Source organism: Musca autumnalis, unplaced genomic scaffold (assembly GCF_047663935.1).
Source record: "Musca autumnalis isolate F117 unplaced genomic scaffold, ASM4766393v1 scaffold_4, whole genome shotgun sequence".
Classification (NCBI taxonomy): domain Eukaryota; kingdom Metazoa; phylum Arthropoda; class Insecta; order Diptera; family Muscidae; genus Musca; species Musca autumnalis.
Window position 1 is genome coordinate 48,465,048 of NW_027411977.1, and position 20,254 is coordinate 48,485,301.

Sequence of the window (20,254 nt, forward strand, 5' to 3'; positions counted from 1 at the left end):
TTTATTATAGGTGACATGAAATGAGATATGAATTTGTATCATTATTATACCCTCAGCATTTATGCTAACGAGGGTATATACTAGGGTGGGGCGATTTGAACACCACCACGGGCGCCTGGATTTTCTGATTATTGGGATTGTACTGAGCAAAAAAGTCCACTAGACCATATGTCTACGGTGAAAATCGAGCCCCCGGATTTTGACTTGAAGTTTCTTTTCAAGGTTTTTTAGATATTTTGGCATGTATGTAACAGCCAAACCACTGAGATTTTCGATCCAACACAAAGACAAAAATTGTAGCCAAGACAATAATTAAGAACTCTCTAGTACATCGCAAAAGCATTGGAACGCTCCTTCACGCAGTTATGGCCCCGAGAAAGTGCACATTTTTCGGAAAATATCGATAAATTACACTGTGCTACAAAATTTGACTCAAAGCCCTTGGTCATCCCTAGGGATAGGTCAAGTTTCTGAGATGGTTTGGCCAAAATATCCTTGAAAAAAATGTCAAGTCAAAATACGGGGGCTCGATTTTCACCGTAGACATATGGTCTAGTGGACTTTTTTGCTCTGTACAATCCCAAGGATCAGAAACTCCAGGCGCCCACTATCACTTTTTTTCTTCCATACAAATCGCCCCGGCCAAGTATATACACTTTCATACGGGCAAAATGTGCCTCATCGAAATAATGGTTTTAGACCCCAAGTATGTTTGGACGAAATGTGTTTCAGACAATTTGGAGTTGATTTAGCCATGTCCGTCCGTCTGTCTGCCTGGCCGGCTGGAGCACACGATAACTCTCGAACGGTCAACCGATTTGGTGCAAAATTTGGCTTTCGTAATATTTTGTCCAAATTTAGTTTAAGTTCAGAGATGGGTTATATCGCTCCACTCCTTCCGGTACCTCCCCCACAAAACTTCGGAAATGTTCGGAACATTTGTGAGTACGATAACTCTTGAAGGGAGTAACCGAATTGGTCCCTACTTTGCACATCGTGAAATTTCTAATAGACTTCTTCGGGTACCTCCCACTCAAAATTTCGGAAAAGTTCAGTTTAGGACCTGCTCTCGAATCGCTTTGGTTTTTGTTGTAGCAACTTCTATTCACTGTCCTCTATACCACAGTACAAATTTCATCAGGGGCAAGTCCATGCTTTCTGAGAAAATAGCCTGAAAGATGCAAAAAATCCCAATGACACCTTGTGTAGTGGTTGGAGCGCAAGATAACCCTTGAACGGATCTGCCAATTCGGTCCAAAATTTGGCCTCCGTAATATTTTGTTCAAACTTAGTATAAGTTCGAAGATAAGCCATATCAGTCCACTCCATCAGGTACCTCCCCCCAGAGTTCAAAAATGTTCGGAAAATTTGTGCGCATGATAACTCTTGGTGGTGGTGGCCGATTTGGTCCATACTTTACAAATATATATGAGGTTCGAATATGGATTATATTTGTCTACTCCTTCTGGTACCTCTCACACAAAATTTCGGATAAGTTCACTTTAAGTCCTGCTCTCTAATCACTTTGATTTTTGTTGAAGCGATTTGCATTCGCTACCTCCATTACGACGGTAAAAGTTTTTTCAGGGGCAAGTCCATATTTCTTGGGAAAACAGCCTGAAAGTTGTAAAAACCCCTATGTCATCATATGTGGCGGTCGAAGAACACGATAGCTCTCGAACTGTTCAACCGATTTGGTCCAACATTTGGTCATCGTCATATTACATCCAAACTTAGTTTCATGGGAAATACCGGTCCACAACTTTCGGTACTTCTCCCCAATATTTAAAAAATGTCACTAAAATGCTCAATGGGGCAACCAATTTGGTCCAAACTATGGATCTCCTAATATGTTATCAACATTTAGTTTAACATCTAAAATGTCCCATATCGGTCCTCTCTAGGTTCCTGCCCTACAAAAGTTCAAAATTTTTGTCGACAAGTTCAAATGTCCAAAAAGGGCCACAAAATTCTGAAGAGACCTTAAATATATTCGATCTGTCCGGAGGTAAAAGTTTCGCTTTACATTGGCTGAGGGTATATATCTGTCGGCAAAGCCGACTGACACTTTTTTACTTGTTGAGATATAGAGGTTCAGTTCAAATTTTTAGGTTTTTGTCTTAAGTCTTCAAGATTTTGCTTGGAAACCGCAAGTCATATCAAAATGGGACTAAAGAAAACGTTGAAGCTGTGAAAATTCTCTACAAGATTGGATGATTTATTTTTTCCTAGGTTGTACCATTTTCAAGATATATAAGTTTAATTTGGGAAATTGCAGTAATGACATTGTTTTATAAGGAGTGCATTGTCTCGATTTGAACTTCTATATCTCAAAAACGGTAAAACCTACGAAAATATCATAGAAGCTAATCTTGTGGAGAATTTTCACAGCTACAACATTTTCTTTAGGCCCATTTACATAGGACTAGCGGTTTCCAAGCAAAATCGTGCAAACCTAAAGAACCCCTAAAAAATGTGAATTTAAAACGCGATTTATTTGAAAACCCCTCCTGCGATTTTTTTGTTTCTTGATATTTCTCATCCATGAGCATTGTAGTTTCAGAATTTGCAAAAACTTCCCAGGTGTAAGCACCTTCCATTTCCAAATTAGTTAAGACGCACCGTGTATACTTTCCCTCCATATAGTTTTCTATATGTACGTTAGGATCTCTTGTGATTAAGTCAAAATGTTTAAATTTCACTCCCGACATCCAAGGATTTTGAATGTCTGTATTTTGAACTCAATATACATGGATCTTTAATTAATATAAAAGGAGTCTCGTTGATACCAAGTGTCATAGTATCAATGTGGAATACCATGGTTGAACCCACTACCATCATTGTAACCATAAAACAACAACTGTTATCAAGTTATCTCCAAGGTAGTGCGATCGCCCCAACGTCCAAGTCAAGATGCGATTGGGTCGTGTGAAGGCATTTTTGAAGCCCAATTTTTGGATGCAGTAAGCTGATACTACAAACAATTATATTGTAAATGTTGTGTTCGAAATCCATCTATCCACCAATTATTACATCAGAGAATCTCGACTGTCTGTACGAATTATAGTAGAATTAGTTCAACCAGTTTCTGGACGGCGTAATTCCCTAAGAGTGCACATAACATCTGTACAGCAGACAGGACTTTTTCAACAGCACGCCTTAGGCAGGAGCCTATGCTAAACCAATTGTTTTTACATTCTATCATCGTAGTTAATGTAAGTTTTTGATGTATATGCCTTCGTAAAGTTGTTTTGTCCACTCCCAACATCTGTCGAAATAGCTTATTAATCTCTTGCGGATATATATTATGCGATATTCCAGCTTGATATGCGGTCTGTGTTGAGTTTCCCTTTAACTAGAGCCTCCTTAGTCTCTTGGCAACTTTCACAGTTTACTTAGCAAGCAATGCCAATTTTAGACGCTGCACAAAAATGAGAAATTTAAATAAGGTGTTTACGTTTTTTAATATTTTTTAGATCCTTTGAACTATTTCTTTTTTCTTCAAACATTTGCATTCACTTGTTTTTGAATAAGTTATCATATAACCAATTGAGTTTTAACGATAAATAAATTTTTCCACTTACTCTTTCTAATGAGCCAGCATCAAGTTTATTCAAACATTGTACAATATGTGCGTGATCCAACCATGGTCGACCATCTTCAGTGACGGAATGAAACAAAAAATCACGGAATAATTTCAGCATATATCTATCACCAATTTCAGACCAAGTGCAATCTAAATTGAAACTGTAATTTACAAAAAAAAGTTGTAGGATTAATAACTTCTCAAAATTCAAATTTTTCCTATCGCTGACTTACTCTGGTCTCTCGTTAATACAATTTAATTTAACCAATATTCGGTAAAGGCGTCCATTTTCCATTTCCTTGGCAAGTTCGTCCTCTTGCATATCGCATTGTGCCTGCAAGGCATCCAATTGTGTATAAAAACGTGCACCAATCATTGGCATTAAATCAGTGACCGAACGTCTTTGTGTCGTTGTAAATAGATAACTGAAAATGGTTGAAAAAAAAAAAACATAAAGTAACGGTTAGGAAGAATTCATTCACGTTTTTACTATATTGGAAGAATCTTTGTCGTTCTTGAAAAATTCGTAATAGTTTTGGTATCGATAACTCAGCTTACAACGTAGAGGCTTAATCTAATGAAATTCGCTTACACCTGGGAAGTTTTTGCGGATTCTGAAACAGCAATGTTCATAGATGAGAAAAATCCAAAAACAAGAAAAAAATCGCTGGAGGGATTTTTAAATAAATCGCGATCAAAGTTCACATTATTAGTTTAATTTTAGGCTTTCCGATTTTACATTTACATTTATTTCATACATAGTAATGCATAACACGGTGTGGTGTGCCTTAACAAATTTAAATGGAAGGTGCTTACAACTCGGAAGTTTTTGATGATTCTGAGAGAAATATCAAGAAACGTAGATGAGAAATATCAAGAAACAAAAAAAAATCGCCGGTGGGATTTTAAAATAAATCGCGATTTAAGTTCACAGTTTTAGGGGTTCTTAAGGTTTTTACGATTTTGCTTGGAAACCGCGAGTTCTATGTAAATGGGTCTAAAGAAAATGTTGTAGCAGAGAAAATTCTCCACAAGATTGGCCTTTATGATATTTTCGTAGGTTTTACAGTTTTTGAGATATGGAAGTTCAAATTGGGACAATGCACTGACTGTATCGTCCCCTTATAAAACAATATTATGCACAGTGCCCCTTAACTAACTTTTTATGGAAACCGCTTACACATGGGATGTTTTTGCGGATTCTGAAACAGCAATGTTCATAGATAAGAAAAATAAAAAAACAGAAAAAATCGCAGGAGGGATTTTTAAATAAATCGCGATCAAAATTCACAATTTTAGGTTTTTTTTTAGGTTTTCACGATTTTGCTTGGAAACCGCAAGTCGTGTCGAAATGAGTCTAAAGAAAATGTTGTAGCTGTGAAAATTCTCTACAAGACTGACCTTTAGGTTTTTTCGTAGGTTTTACAATTTTTGAGATATAGAGGTTCAGTTCAAATTTTTAGGTTTTTGTCTTAAGTCTTCAAGATTTTGCTTGAAACTCGCAAGTCATATCGAAATGGGACTAAAAAAATTTTGAAGCTGTAAAAATTCTCTAAAGATTGGATGATTAACTTTTCCTAGGTTGTACCATTTTGAAGATATATAAGTTTAATTTGGGAAATTGCAGTAATGACATTGTTTTATAAGGAGGCGATACAGTCAGTGCATTGTCTCAAAAAGGGTGTAACCTACGAAAATATCATAAAGGCCAATCTTGTGGAGCATTTTCTCTGCTACAACATTTTCTTTAGACCCATTTACATAGAACTCGCGGTTTCCAAGCAAAATCGTGAAAACCTTATGAACCCCTAAAAATGTAAACCTTAATCGCGATTTATTTTAAAATCCCTCCGGCGATTTTTTTTGTTTCTTGATATTTCTCATCTACGAGCATTGTAGTATCAGAATCAGCAAAAACTTCCGAGGTGTAAGCACCTTCCATTTAAATTTGTTAAGGCACACCGTGATAAACTAAATATAGCCAACATAATTTACATTACATTGGAAACCGCAAGCCCTATCGAAATGGTTCTAAAGAAAATGTTGTAGCTGTGAAAATTCTCTAGAGGATTCACCTTTTGGGTTTGTTCCTAGGTTTTACCATTTTTGAGATTTGTAATTTTTTTCAAGTTGTAACATTTTTGATATATAAGTTTAAGTTGGGAAATTACAAATTACTGTCATGACATTGCAAAGTGGTTCCATCCATTGGCCAAAAATAAAAAAAAACTGAATGACAAATTGTTGGTACAACATCTGGCAAAACTGACAGCACGGCATGGACCTTTTTTAAAATATGTATATTAGTTTTCGTTTCATTCGAACGCGCTCTTGTTGAAAATAGCTCCAAAAGTCGGAACATTTGACTAATATTTTTTGTTGTGAGTACAACATATAATTTACGTGCATATAAATATTTGGCACCAATGGAAAGGTCAAGAATTCTTCTTATATATATGTGGGAGGTACGTGTCTTCAAGAATGAACTCTAGTAGATCTTTATTAAAAATTTTACCAATTTTCAGACAAAAATGTTGGTATATTTAACCCGGTAAATTCGTTGATTTTTATGAAGTTTTGTAGATTGTTTTGTTTCCCCATGCCTATTTTTCCATCATTAGATAATCGGTACTTCTGTTCAAGACATTTTGTATTAACAACATAAAACAGTTTATACCATATACCCCTCCAGAGGGAAAAGAGCGGAGAATGCTACGCTCATGATTTCGTTTAATAACACTGTACAACACAAAAAATACAAGGTAATTCGACCAGATTATGAAAGAGGACCGAAAAAAAGATGACACGTGTATCGGCGTTTTGAAAGTTTACGTCGCGAAGTAACCTAAATAGGTGTGGCAAGTTCCGCCCATTTCTACAGGATTTGAAATATTCGATATCAGATTCCTTGGAATCCTTGCATTTTAGGTATAAAGTGTCTTTGGCAATATTACTGACAACAATGCGGGGTATCTTTTTATGAAAAAATTAACCTTCATGCGAGTCACTAAAGGGCTCTTTTTGGTCCCTTTTTTCAAAAACGTTTAAAAACTCCTTTAAAATGTGGTCGTATCAGATCAATATTTTCTACAAAATTATTTGTCATAAAATTTTACTATAGGTCCCCGAATACACCAAAACTCTAAATCGTACCTAAACGGTCCTCTTTCATAATCTGTTCGGGATTTCTTGTAATTTTAAAAAAAGCCACTACACATGCTGGCCATAGGAGTTTTTTTTTACAGTTTTCGTGTCATTTTCTCAAAAAGTATGGACTTGCCACTGAAAAAACTATTGGATTTCAAGGAAAAAAATGTCTACACGTCGGTTCAAGAATTAAAGACAGAATGAATAAATTTATTGAAAATTTTTTCTGATACAAATGTTCATTTTCAAATGTTACTTTGATTTGTAAAAAAATATTTTGTTGACAAACAGTAAATTCAAACAAGTATCAAAGACATAAAGTAATAAAGACCTGACAAAATGCATGCAACAAAAAAATGTTTACGAAACTTTGTATAGAAACATTACATTTAACAGGTTGCAGTTAATTCAAAATCGCAACCAAGGAGGAACATTTCATGCAATGGTATCAGAAACGAAATTTATGAGTTCAAGGATCTATTCAAGAATAATTCTATGTCAATTGGATCGGTAAATTCCGTTAAATACGTAAAAATGTATAAAAGAAAAAAATGTTATATCACCATATCGTGATATAACATTATGTTAAATTCAAAAGCCATTCACTGAAGAATGATAGCAAACAAAATGTCTTATCTTGTTGTATTTATGTCTTTGCAAGTATATCTAACATCCCCTCTCAACAAAATAAATCCTTAACTAAAAACTTAAACTTAGATGAAGAAAAAGGTTTGGTTAAGAAATCAGCTCGTTGTTGATCGGTTGAACAATACAATAAATCAATTACACCATCATTTTCTAAATTCCTTATGTGGAGATACTTAACATCAATATGTTTTGTTCTTGAACTAAACTTTGGTGATTTTATAATCCTTATACAACTTTGGTTGTCTTCATACATAGGTATTGGATATGTGATTGTTATTGCCATATCTTGTATCTTGCTTTATCCATAATAGTTCTTGTGCTGCATACTGACTGCTTCTTTTAAGACCAAGAAATTGCGTTGTCACCCAGCAAAATTAGATAACCACTTGTTGATTTTCGATCCTCATGATCTCCAGCCCAATTTGAATCCGAGTAACATTTGATTTCAAGATCCGAATCCGATTTGATTACTAATTTACTTTGTGCTGATTGATGCCTTCAAATATCTAACGACCTTCTTAGCAGCTTCCCAATCACATTTTCTTGGCGTTTCAACTCTTCGACATAAAATAGAAACGGCTGCGGCTATGTCTGGTCTTGTAGTGATTGATAGATGAAGAAGCATTCCTAAAATTGATCGGTATCTATCATTACTTGGTAAAAGGTTATCTTCGTGCACAATCTTGGGAAATTCTGGATCCATTGGAATTTGCGAAGATTTGCCTTCTTCTAATTTCGTCTCAATTGCCAGTTTTGATATCTTCTCATTTTGGTGAAGTAGAAAATCTCCTCGAGAATTGCGAATAATTTGAATGCCTAAATAAGATGACGCATTTCCCAAATTTTTAATTTCAAAATACGCATTAAGCTGTTTATAAATCTTATCCACAATTAAGTTGTTCTTTGCACAAATTAGTAGATCATCTACATAAACTAGAAGATAAATAAATTCGCTGTCCACCTTCTTGATATATAAACAAGTGTCAGCTTTTCCCTTTTCGAAGCCAATTTTGTTAAGAACCTCACTTAATTTATCATGCCATGATTTAGCAGCCTGCTTAAGTCCGTAAATTGAACGCTGTAATTTGCATACAAAATGTTCTTGACCAGATTCAACGAAACCTTTTGGTTGATCCATGTAAATTTCTTCTTGAATATCTCCATTCAAGAAAGCAGACTTAACATCAAAATGTTTAACAAAATACTTTTTCGACGCACTGACTGCTAACAGCGTCCGTAATGTCACATACTTTCCCACTGGTGCAAATGTTTCGTCAAAGTCTTTTCCAAATGAATTCTTCCCAAGAATTTGGAGCACTTTCGATTTCACCTACTGCGCTTTTGACAAGTTGCTTATAATTCAGAGGGGTCTTTTCTTTTAATCTTGTGTAATTTTCCTCGTCTTCAGCATCAACGTTAATGTCAGGTTGCTCAATAATGACATCCTCTACATCCTCATCAGCAGATTCGAAATCCAACTCATCCTCTTCTGTATTGCTCTCATTAAAGCCTGGAAATTGCATTGGAATCGATTGTTCAGTTGGACTATCCTTCTTATCCTGCATATCAAATTCTTTAAATTTCACATCCTTACTTATGATAATTTCATTGCTTCCTTTTTTCAATATTTCGGTGACCTAAGCGTCGATGCCATAAATGAACACATGCTAACGAATGATTTTTAGTTGTATTCTGTTTGTATTGATTTCTTTCTTGTAAAACATAGAGATTTTCAGTTGCTAAACCCTCGGCTAGGAACTTTCCTCCCTTTTTGATGATACATTTGCCTTCATTAAATATAACCGTGCATCCTTTTGAGGTCATAGCTTTCACGGACATTAGACTTCCATTGAGACCGGGAACATATAGCACATTTTGAAGCAGGATTTGATTGTGTTTTCCTTCTATTAAGCCTTCTCCAATCCCCTGTGCATCTAAAGCCTTTCCGTCAGCTACATACACTTTACTATTCCTGGTCTCCAACTTATTGAAGAATTCCAAATTACTAGTCATATGGATGGATGCTGCGGAATCGATAATCGATTCGAGCTGTTAGAAACATTCAAACATACCTGACCAGATACCAATTTGCTTTCTTCGTCTTTCTCCTTTTTCCATTTAAAACAATCTTTCTTTAAATGTCCCAACTTGTGGCAATGATAACACTTAATGGGCTTACGTTTCTTGAACTTTCCTTGTTGTGTCTTTAAGGCTTCATTTTCTGCCATATTATTGGAATTTCCAGTTTCACATCTGCGTTCACATTCATCCAAAAGTTTTTCTTGAATATATTCCAGTGTGATTGACTCTTCCGGCTGACCTTCAATTGATGTAACTAATGCCCCAAAAGACTTCGGCAAACTATTCAGCATAATGGCCACCATAGAACTATCCTTGACTTCCTCGCCCATATCTAACAATTGTGCCCTTATAACATTCAAACTATTGATGTGATCTTGCATATTTTCTCCTTCTGTCTTTCTTTTTTCATACAGCCGACGTAACAAATGTAACTTAGACGTCATAGTTTTTCTTTCATAGGTCCTTTTTAATGTATTCCACATGGATTTTGCTGTTGTTGACATCCTGATAAGATGTATTTGCGAATTCTCCACACACATTGCAATAGTTGCTTTGGCTTTCTGATCTTGCTTTTTGAACTCCGCTGTAACAGGATTTGGAGTATCCTTTTCCACAATATCCCACAAATCCATTTGAATTAAATACATTTGCATCTTAAATTTCCATGTAAAATAATTACAGGAATTTAACAACGGAAACATCACTTTTTGCTCCATTCCGAATGCTGACGAATATCTGCACACAAATTAATTATATTTTTATAATCGACCAATGGGCTGGGCCCATAACCTATTAGATTTCAAGGAAAAAAATGTCTACACGTCCGTTCAAGAATTAAAGACAGAATGAATAAATTTATTGAAAAATTTTTCTGATACAAATGTTCATTTTCAAATGTTACTTTGATTTGTAAAAAAATATTTTGTTGACAAACAGTAAATTCAAACAAGTATATCTAACAAAAACATATACCATCGTAATAGGGACCTTGAGTGCAACGTGTTGCAAGAAAAAACAAAACGATTCGACAGGAGATCCTAACCTGCACTTTTCGAAATTCGGTGATGTATCCGAAGGATTTGACTTATATAGTCCATATTCTAACCTGATCTCGTAAAAATATTACGATGTCCAAAGTATGGATCAAATCGGTTACTGCCCCTAGAGTTATTGTGCGCACCACTTTAGCGAAAAGTTTATAACTTTTGTGGGGAAGGTAACCAAAGGAGTGGACCGATAAGGCCGATCTTAGAACATGATTTAAATTTGGGCAAAATATTACGATCGACAAATTTTGTATCGAATCGGTTTATCCGTTCGAGAGTTGCCGTGCACAACACATGGTGCCATAGCGAGTATTACAGCTCTTAGGCCATTTTCTCAGGAAGTATGGACTTGCCCTTGAAAAACTTGTACCATCGTAATGGGGGCATCGAGTACAAGTTGTTACAACAAAAATCAAAAGGATTCGAGACGGGGTCTTAAACTGCACTTTTCCGAAATTTTGTGTGGTAGGTACCCGAAGGAGTGAACCGATATAGTTCATATTCGAACTTTCTCTATGTCTGGTAGAAATATTACGATGTGCAAAGTATGGACCAAATCGGTTAGTCCCTTAGAGAGTTATCGTACGCATAATTTTTGCGAAAAAATTTGAACTTTCGTGGGGGAGGTAATCGAGGTAGTGGGCCGATATGGTCCATCTTCGAATTTAAACTATGTTTGGACAAATAAATTTCAAATAAAATCGACTCCAAATTGTCTAAAACGGATTTCGTCCAAACATACTTGGGGTATAAAACCATTATTTCGATGAGACACATTTTGGCCGTATGAAAGTGTATATACCCTAAAAATGTGAACTTTGACCGCGATATATTCTGTTTTTTGATTTTTCTCATCTACGAACATTGTAGTTTTAGAATCCACAAAAACTTCCCAGCTGTAAGCACCTTCCATTTGAAGGTGGTTCTGGCGCACCGTGTAAATGAATAAATAAATACAAATTCTAAAAAATTTAAAACTTCATTAGCCCAAAACCTAAAACTTTGCGTGTTGCGTGTGCGTTTTGTTTTTGTTTTTTTAAACGCACACGGAACACGCAAAGTTATAGGTTTTGGCCTTAAAAAGGAACAATTAAAAAAAAAAAAAAAACAGGAGGATGTTATAATGCTAAAGTTCCAAATAATGTACCGAAACGATTTTTTCAGTTTAAAGTAAAATATGTTAAATACCGTTTAAGAAGTTAAATGTGCATCATCCATACTTTTCTATAACTTACACAATAAAATTTCTCAAATCGGAGGAGTAATGACGTGAGACCATTTCAATGCTTGATTGTACATTGTCACGTTGTACCGATTGTAGACATCTGCAAGCCAATGCTAATACTAGACGACCCAATGCTGTTAAATCCTCCTGAAATGAATACGTTAAGGTGACATTTGTTATTATTTATTTCACAATTGAGTTGTTTGAGGTATACACACCTGTTGCTGCATACTAACAACGGCAAGGGGATTTGCAACATTCGGATCAAACTGTGCGATATCACTTGTGCCACTAAAACTAAAACGTATACGTTTGCCGGTGACAATAATTTTTGTTGGATCCAAACTTCTGAAATGCAATTGGAAAAATACTTATTATTAAAAATTCATAAAAAAGCATACATGGCAAGTCATTTTGGAAATAGAAAATATTCAACAAAATTTATATGGGGTAGAAGTGAACATTTTCGCCACTGGGGGACATGCGCCAGCAAAAGATTATCTTATGTATGATGACGATATTTCTCATAACCATCGATAAATGCACAATTTATCGATTAATTATGTATAAGGAAGTTAATGTGTTCAAGATATTCAACTGTTGGCTGTACCTTCTACCCTACGAATTTATATAAAAAATATTTTTTCCAAACATAACTCTGTATATAATTAAAAATTCACCCACCTGCAGGCTAAATTGGCTTGATGAATTGCACGTAAACCAGCTGTTAATTGCATAATTATTGCCCAAATTGTTGCCTCGGGTAATAGAGGTCCATTGCCCGTTGTACGTTGTAAATTGCTCTTATGACTGTTAAAGATTTCATTTGATTAGAGTCTTGCAATAATTAATTTCAAATTAATTCTACCTGAAGGGGCGTGCTTCGCCCTGGAATGGATCATTATAGCCATTACTTTCTGGCGGTGGTGTGAAATATTTCGCTAATAACGTCTGTGAGTTTGGATGATAGTCGTAAACTAATACTAATGCTGTATACATAGAAGAGAAAAGAAAATTATAAATTATGAACAACTAAATTTATTGGAATATGCAATAAATAAACATCGGTTTTTGCATATGATTTTGCATATTCGGTTATAAATAGATGTGTATTTTAAATGTTATTGTTCAAATGAAGAAATAATGATAATTATAGAAAAAATCGCAATAAAAAACGAATTTTAATCCAATTAGATTTTTTTTATTTTTAAAATGTATAGAAAATCCGAAGTCTAATAATAAAGAATTGGAACTTACAGTTATCACCAAATGCTTTTGTTGTGAAGACTTCACGTAATTGTACCACATTTGAATGTTGTAACTTTTTCCACATTTCCACAACTGTCATACATTTTGTTGATTGTAAGCGGAAACCTGTAAGAAGAGAGGAATTAAATAATTGTTTCGAGAGAATATCCTATGATGGGAATAAAAAATAAAGGCATATTTTTAAACCCTCAGCATTCATGCTACGGCCAAAATGGGCCTCATTGAAATAATGGTTGAAGACCCTAAGTATGTTTGGACGAAATCCGTTTCAGATAATTTGGAAATGTATGTCCGTCCGTCCGTCTGGTTGTCTGTAGCGCACTTTAACTTTCGAACGGATTAATCGATTTGGTCCAAAAATTGGCTTTGCTAATATTTTTCCCAAACTAAGCTAAGTCCAAGCGCTTTGGATGACTTTGCGCCTCGGATAACATCTGCAACATCATCCATCGTAAATTGTGGCGGTTCTTCCTCGGCTTGAAGAGATTGCAAACGACACAAAACACTTGTTTTCGCCCGGTCGCTATCGGGTTGCTCGATAACTTGTCGGGAGAAATAGCCAGCCCACCTTTTCGGATCTGTCACAGCCACGCCGTTAAACGTGACAGATGTCCGATCGTCTCTCCTACCAGGGTTCTATAGCGCCTTAACCGTTGTCCACAATTTATTACAGCCGGCTCCAATGTTGCAGCACTTCAGATGTTCTAGCCACTTTTTCCGCTTGTGTTCACTGACTAATCTATTGACTTCCATTGTCAGTTCCCTGACAATGGGGTCGTTAGGGTTCGTGCGGCGAAGCTCATCACGCTCATTAGCTAATCCCGTCGCCTCTGCTGGGAAATTGGGTCTTATTTCAGGTATTCGACCAGCAGGGATAAAGCGAGCGGCTGCAGCAGTGATGATGTCTCGGAACTTCCTCTCTGCTACCCGAACATCAGAGGGACTGGTCAGTTCTCTGAAGCGTTGATTAGTGAACTCTCTGAAACCTTGCCAATCCGCTTTTCCATGATTAATGAAAGTGCGGCGTTCAGAGGTTATGAAGTCTGGTGGTCTGTTTATGGAGATGAGGATTGGGAGATCGTCCGACCCAAGGGAAATGACGGGTTGCCATGTCACGTCATTCGTCAGACCGGGTGACACGATGGATATGTCAGGTGAACTGTGGCAGTCTCCTCTAATCCTGGTGGGTGCGTCCTCGTTCGCAATGCAGAATGTGGAGCTATCTATTTGCTCAGCCAGATCTGTGCCTCTCTGGTCATTACCTAGAGCTGAATGCCATAACTCGTGATGTGCATTGAAATCCCCTAGGACCAGCCGGTTATCACCTCGCAACAGAGATCTGATGTTAGGCAAATAACGCGGGACACAGCTATTGACCGGCGGGAGATACAGATTCAGCAGTTCTATCTCGGCGGATCCACACCTTACCGCTACCCCCATACACTCCAAGTATGGGCCCCTATAGTCTAGCTCAGGCGAGATAGGTCTGTACTGGACAGACTGGTGCAGTAGGAAAGCAAGCCCTCCACCCCCACTTCTCGTACGATCCTGGCGAAGAACGTTGTATCCATCACAACTCCGAAGACTGCAGTTGTTGCTCAGCTTTGTTTCCTGAATCGCCGCGACCATAATATTTCTCCGACTCATAAAGTCCACGATCTCATTGATCTTGTTAACCACATACAACGCGATAGGTCGGTCTGTGGTAAGCTATCCGGCGCCAGTGTGGTTTGCTAACGTAAGTGATACGCAATGGGATAAACTTCAAATCTGTCAGAATGCTGCCCTGAGAACAGCTACAGGGTGTCACCTCATGTCTGCAGTGGACCATTTACATGAGGAGACAAAGATCCTTCCTGTGCGTCGTCACAACAGGATGTTGACGATGCAGCATTTGCTTGGATGCTGTAGGCAGGACCACCCAAATCACCATCTGGTGGATATGCCTGAACCCCCCAGGCGAGTTAGGGAGGATTAAAGAGATCTAGAGAGAGAGGTCCAAAGATATAAAAGAGAACCTCTAGATCAACGTGCATACCAGGTAGGTTTAAGAGACATTCATACTGATGCGGTTGCAGAGGCTCGGGCAGCCTACAGTGTGAATATCGTCCTCGAAGATCATCCACCACCCGTGGCAGCGGAAGAACAACAGCTGCCAAGACAAACGAGAGTCGTGTTGGCACAACTTAGATATGGTTGGTGCAGCCGCCTCAATTCGTACTGGGCCAGGATTGATGGCACGCGGAATATCTGCCCGGCATGTGGCACCGGGCCGCATACTACGCAGCACCTGTTTAACTGCCCAGCCAACCCGACTGACTTAACTCCTCTCTCTCTTTGGACTAATCCTATTCAGGTGGCGTCCTTTCTGAACTTGGAGCTGGAGGCAGAGCCGAATCAATAAAATAAAGATTCACATGCACTTGTAGAAGCTGCTACAACAACAACAAAAGTTCAATTTTTTCGCAAAAATTATGCACACAATAACTCTCGAAGGGACTAACCGATTTCGTCCATACTTTGCACATTGTAATATGTATATCTACCAGGCATAGATCAATTTCGAATTTGGACTATATCCGTCCACTCCTTCGAGTACCTCCCACACAAAATTTCGAAAAAGTGCGGTTTAAGGCCTCCGCTCAAATCGTTTTGATTTTTTTTAAACAACTTGTATTTGCTGCCCCCATTACGACGGTAATGACCGCGCGAAAGCTGTAGAAACCCACTATGGCACCATATGTAGTAGATGGAGCGCAGGAATGGATAAACGGATTCGGTCCAAAATTTGGCAGTTATAATATTTTACCCAAACTTAAATCAAGTTCTAAGATGGGCCATATGGGTCTACTCTTTTTGGTACCACCCCACAAAAGTTAAAAACTTTTCGCTAAAATGGTGTGCAAGATAAGTCTCGAAGGCAGTAACCGATTTGGTCCGTACTTTGCACATCGTAATATTTCTAGATTAGGTTGGAAAATAGACTGTACATGTCAACTTCTCCGGGTACCTCCCACACAAAATTTATTTATCTTTAGAACCTCGTCTCGCATCCTTTTGATTGTTCTTGCAACAGGTTGCACTCAAGGCCCTATTACGGTGGTACACGTTTTTTTTTTTGAGTGGCAGGTCCATACTTCTTGAGGAAAGGACCCGAAAGGTATAAAAAATTCATACGGCCAGAATGTGTAGTAGCTGGTGTTCACGACAACTCTCGAACGAATACTGCGTTGGCCCACACTTTGCATATCGTAAAAATTCCTACAATATTAGATGAAATGCAAAGATGATGCTTATAGGTCCACTCCTTCCGATACATCTCTCACAATAGTTCGAAAATATTCGCTAAAATTGTACGCGTAATCCTAAACGGAGATTTGGTCCAAACTTTGGATCTCGAAATATTTTATCTAAACATAGTTCATGTTCAAAAATGGGCCCTATCGAATACCTGTAGCTTGTGCGGATGACTTAAACATGCTATCGAACGTTACACCCAATATCATGGGGTAGTTAGTGGTCGAAATCAGAACACCACTAAACAATGTGCTCAGGCGGAGACTCATTTTATCCGTCCTGTTTTTATATTCCTATCACATAAGTCATCGACGATAGGACCCGAGGTCAAGCCCGTACAATCATCCGCATACATGACCATCTCTATGCCGTCTGGAGGGTGTGGATTTTCGAAAAGGTAGAGGTTAAACAGTTCCGGAGATATAACCCGCGATTTCATCTACGGTTTCTTATTTCTGAGTTCCACAAATATTGTTGATTATCCTATTTAAACACGGCTGGAGCGAAGTCTTCTCCATGTGCTCGAATAGCTTAGCATGGTTGACGGTGTCGAAGGCCTACGATAGGGCAAAAGCCACCATGACTGTTCGGTCTCACGTCCTGGTTCAGTCATTCAGCTGTTTTTGTACTATGTATTTTCCGGAAATTACGCTGATTTTGAGCAACTGAGAAACAGCTTCTCATTATGGGAGTAGCAGTGTCTGTAGCATTTTTGATACTGGCGATAGAAGAGAAAAGGATCTGTACGATTCGTTGCTTAAGCATTACCATTGAGATTCCGTGTGACCCAATACTTTGTATTATTTTGCGTTTCGCAGCAACTTCTACATTGTGATAAATTGTGATGGTACCTCCTCTTATTCAGCGATGGACACTCCCCTTCGCCCACTCAATCTCGAGGTGCTCTATAAATTGCCGCTTAAAATAACACGTGCACCTTTTCGGTCATGTCATTGTCACGCCGTTGAAAGTAACAGCCGTTCTATCATCCTTATTTTCCCGGATTCGAGTGTAATTTATCCGTTGCCCACAATTTACTTAATCCTATATCAAAGTTGCATTGCATCAGGTGGCCTAGCTACTATTTCCTGCTTATGCTCGCCTTCTAACCTGTTGACTTCAAGAGTAAGTTCCCTAACTCTTGGAAGACGGGTTCGTACGACAAAGCTCATCACTCTCATTTGATAGTCCAGTATCCTCTGCTCGGAATTTTTGTCTATGTAGGGAAACATATGTAGGGAACGGCTGCAGCTGTGATGATGTCTAGGAAAACTCCCTCAGGTACCCAAGGATTTGAGGAAATTGGCGGTTCTATCGTACTCAGAAAAGTAAAGTTGTCAGAGGATATGAAGTCTGGTGGTCTGTTAACGGAGACGATGATAGGAAGATGGCCTAAGTTCCCATACACATTCCGAAGGGACATGGGAGACTTATTTCATATCAATGAGTGCAACCGGATTCATATTAGCGCAATGATATGGGACCTACGGTTTATCGCCGTGTCCGAAGGGGCTGTCTTACGACACCACTTATAGAGAAGTTATTACACGGCTGGAAAACTTAGGAAATGTCGCCTACATTGCACTGATGGGTATTTTCCCACCGTGGTAAAATATGATGTTTTTGATCTTATGAATGCAAGGCGGCACCCTAACCAGGTTCCGTCATTAATGGTCAAGTCTTGCGAGCTGTAGCAATCTGCTCTTATCGTCTGGGGCGCCTTGTTCACCATGCTAAATGTGGAGCTATCAATTTATTCGGTCTGCGCTGTACACCTCTGGTCAATGCCTTGGACGGAATGTCAAAGCTCATGATGGGCATTGAAGTCCCCTAGCATCAGATGGTTATTGTCATAAAATAGCTAACAAATATCAGGTATATAACGCAGGGCACACCTATTCACATTTGAATACCGTTAGGTTTTTTATAGAACGCCAGTAGGTATACTTAAGGAAAGCCAGTCGGTCATCTCATAAAAGAACAGTCTCATCGTCCCATCACATGGCCTATGGAACATGGCTTGGCACACAGTCGTTGCACTACGTTTGCTGTGTTTTTAGCAATCGGATAACTTCTTAAAGCTACGGAGGAGCAAGGCTGAAGTGCCTTAACTTCCAGCAATAGAAAAGACATCGGCCAATAATATCCTCTTTAATTTGCGTATTTCCCCATCTTAAGTAGCGGGATCACCTGTCCACTTCCCACAGGATTCAGGATTTTTATTTTATATCTTTCACCAACGACAAATTACTTTCTTATTCAAATCCACTATTCCCTTTCACCCAACAATAGATATGTTTTTCAGGAGTTTCTTGTTCCCGCTCGGGAATCGAACATAGAGTGTCTACATATAATGGGTCCCCCCTTGCATTATATAAATGCCTTAAAGGCTAAGCCGTGAAGAAATTAGTCATAAATTATGTTTTTGAGATATATGAGTTAAAATTGAGACAATGTACTGACTGTATCGCCTCCTTATAAAACAATATCATGCTCAGTGAGCCTAAACTAACTTTTGATGAAAACCGCTTACACATGGGAAGATTTCGCGGATTCTGAAACAGTAATGTTCATAGATAAGAAAAATACAAAAAATAGAAAAAATCGCCGGAGGGATTTTTAAATAAATCGCGATCAAAATTCACAATTTTAGGGTTTCTTTACGGTTTTATGATTTTGCTTGGAAACTGCAAGTCGTATCGAAATGAGTCTAAAGAAAGTGTTGTAGCTGTGAAAATTCTCTACAAGACTGACCTTTAGGTATTTTTCGTAGGTTTTACCATTTTTGAGATATAGAGGTTCAGTTCAAATTTTTAGATTTTTATCTTACGTCTTTAAGATTTTGCTTGGAAACCGCAAGTCATATCAAAATGGGACTAAAGAAAATGTTTAAGTTGTAAAAATTCTCTACAAGACTGGATGAATTAGTTTTTCTTAGGTTGTTCCATTTTCAAGATATGCAAGTTTAATTTGGGAAATTGCAATAATGACATTGTTTTATACGGAGGCGATACAGTCAATGCATTGTCTCAATTTGAACTTCTATATCTCAAAAACGGTAAAACCTACGAAAATATCATAAAGGTCAATCTTGTGAAGAATTTTTACAGCTACGACATTTTTACAGCTGCCCATTTACCTAGGACTCGCGGTTTCCAAGAAAAATCGTGAAAACCTAAAGAACCCCTAAAAATGTGAACTTAAATCGCGATTTCTTTGAAAATCCCTCTGGCGATTTTTTTGTTTCTTGATATTTCTCATCTATGAGCATTGTACTTTCAGAATCTGCAAAAACTTCCCAGGTGTAAGCACCTTCCATTTAAAATTAGTTAATGTGCACCGTGAAACATTCCTGCACCCTGATCCTATTATACATATGTATTTTATATGAAACTTAGGCCAAAGAAAACATACCATGCAATCTCCTTAGACAATATTTAATACCAGTTGTACTGTGTGTTGCCTTATACGTTGACGAGGGTAGAGTTAACTTGGCATGTAATGGCTGTACGGGTAACGCTTCCAATGGATACAACGAATGATAATTGTCAACTTCCAATGGCAGGGCATGTTGTGCTGTTTCGCTGGCATCCAACATTAAATTCGAGATCACATTACGCGATAATATCTCGCTACGCATTTCATCGGGCATAAAGAAAGCGGATTCCAATTGGGTTTTCGGTTGCATTGTTATGACATTTGACGCAGGACCGGGATAAACATGACCTGTATACAGTAAGGAGGGTTGGACGGGCGTTAAGGAGGCCCCACCCGTTTGTCCAGTGTGATGTGATGTAACTGCATCGGCACCAATACCGACAGCAGTGGAACTTTGGGCGGTTGTGTGATTGGCAGTTGGATAAAAATAGACGGTGCCACCAACATTTTCCTAAAATAAATAAAATGCAAAAAGAATAAAATTTTAACAAATGTATGTATGTAGGACTTTGTTGA

The 20,254-nt window shown here is 37.8% G+C and overlaps 1 protein-coding gene across 25 annotated transcripts in view; it reads right to left on the reverse strand.

Annotated features, from left to right (window-relative positions):
* PAN3 (Poly(A) specific ribonuclease subunit PAN3) overlaps positions 1-20,254 on the reverse strand; it is a 159,378-nt gene that overhangs the window by 789 nt on the left and 138,335 nt on the right. For all 25 annotated transcript variants that reach the window (XM_073985697.1, XM_073985685.1, XM_073985687.1 and 22 more), the window contains 8 exons: positions 19,715-20,189; positions 12,992-13,108; positions 12,603-12,723; positions 12,419-12,544; positions 11,953-12,082; positions 11,745-11,881; positions 3,820-4,011; positions 3,585-3,747 (listed from right to left, as the gene is read on the reverse strand). In XM_073985697.1, the coding sequence (XP_073841798.1) occupies positions 3,585-3,747; positions 3,820-4,011; positions 11,745-11,881; positions 11,953-12,082; positions 12,419-12,544; positions 12,603-12,723; positions 12,992-13,108; positions 19,715-20,189 (1,461 nt within the window). The remainder of the gene's footprint in view (positions 1-3,584; positions 3,748-3,819; positions 4,012-11,744; positions 11,882-11,952; positions 12,083-12,418; positions 12,545-12,602; positions 12,724-12,991; positions 13,109-19,714; positions 20,190-20,254) is intronic.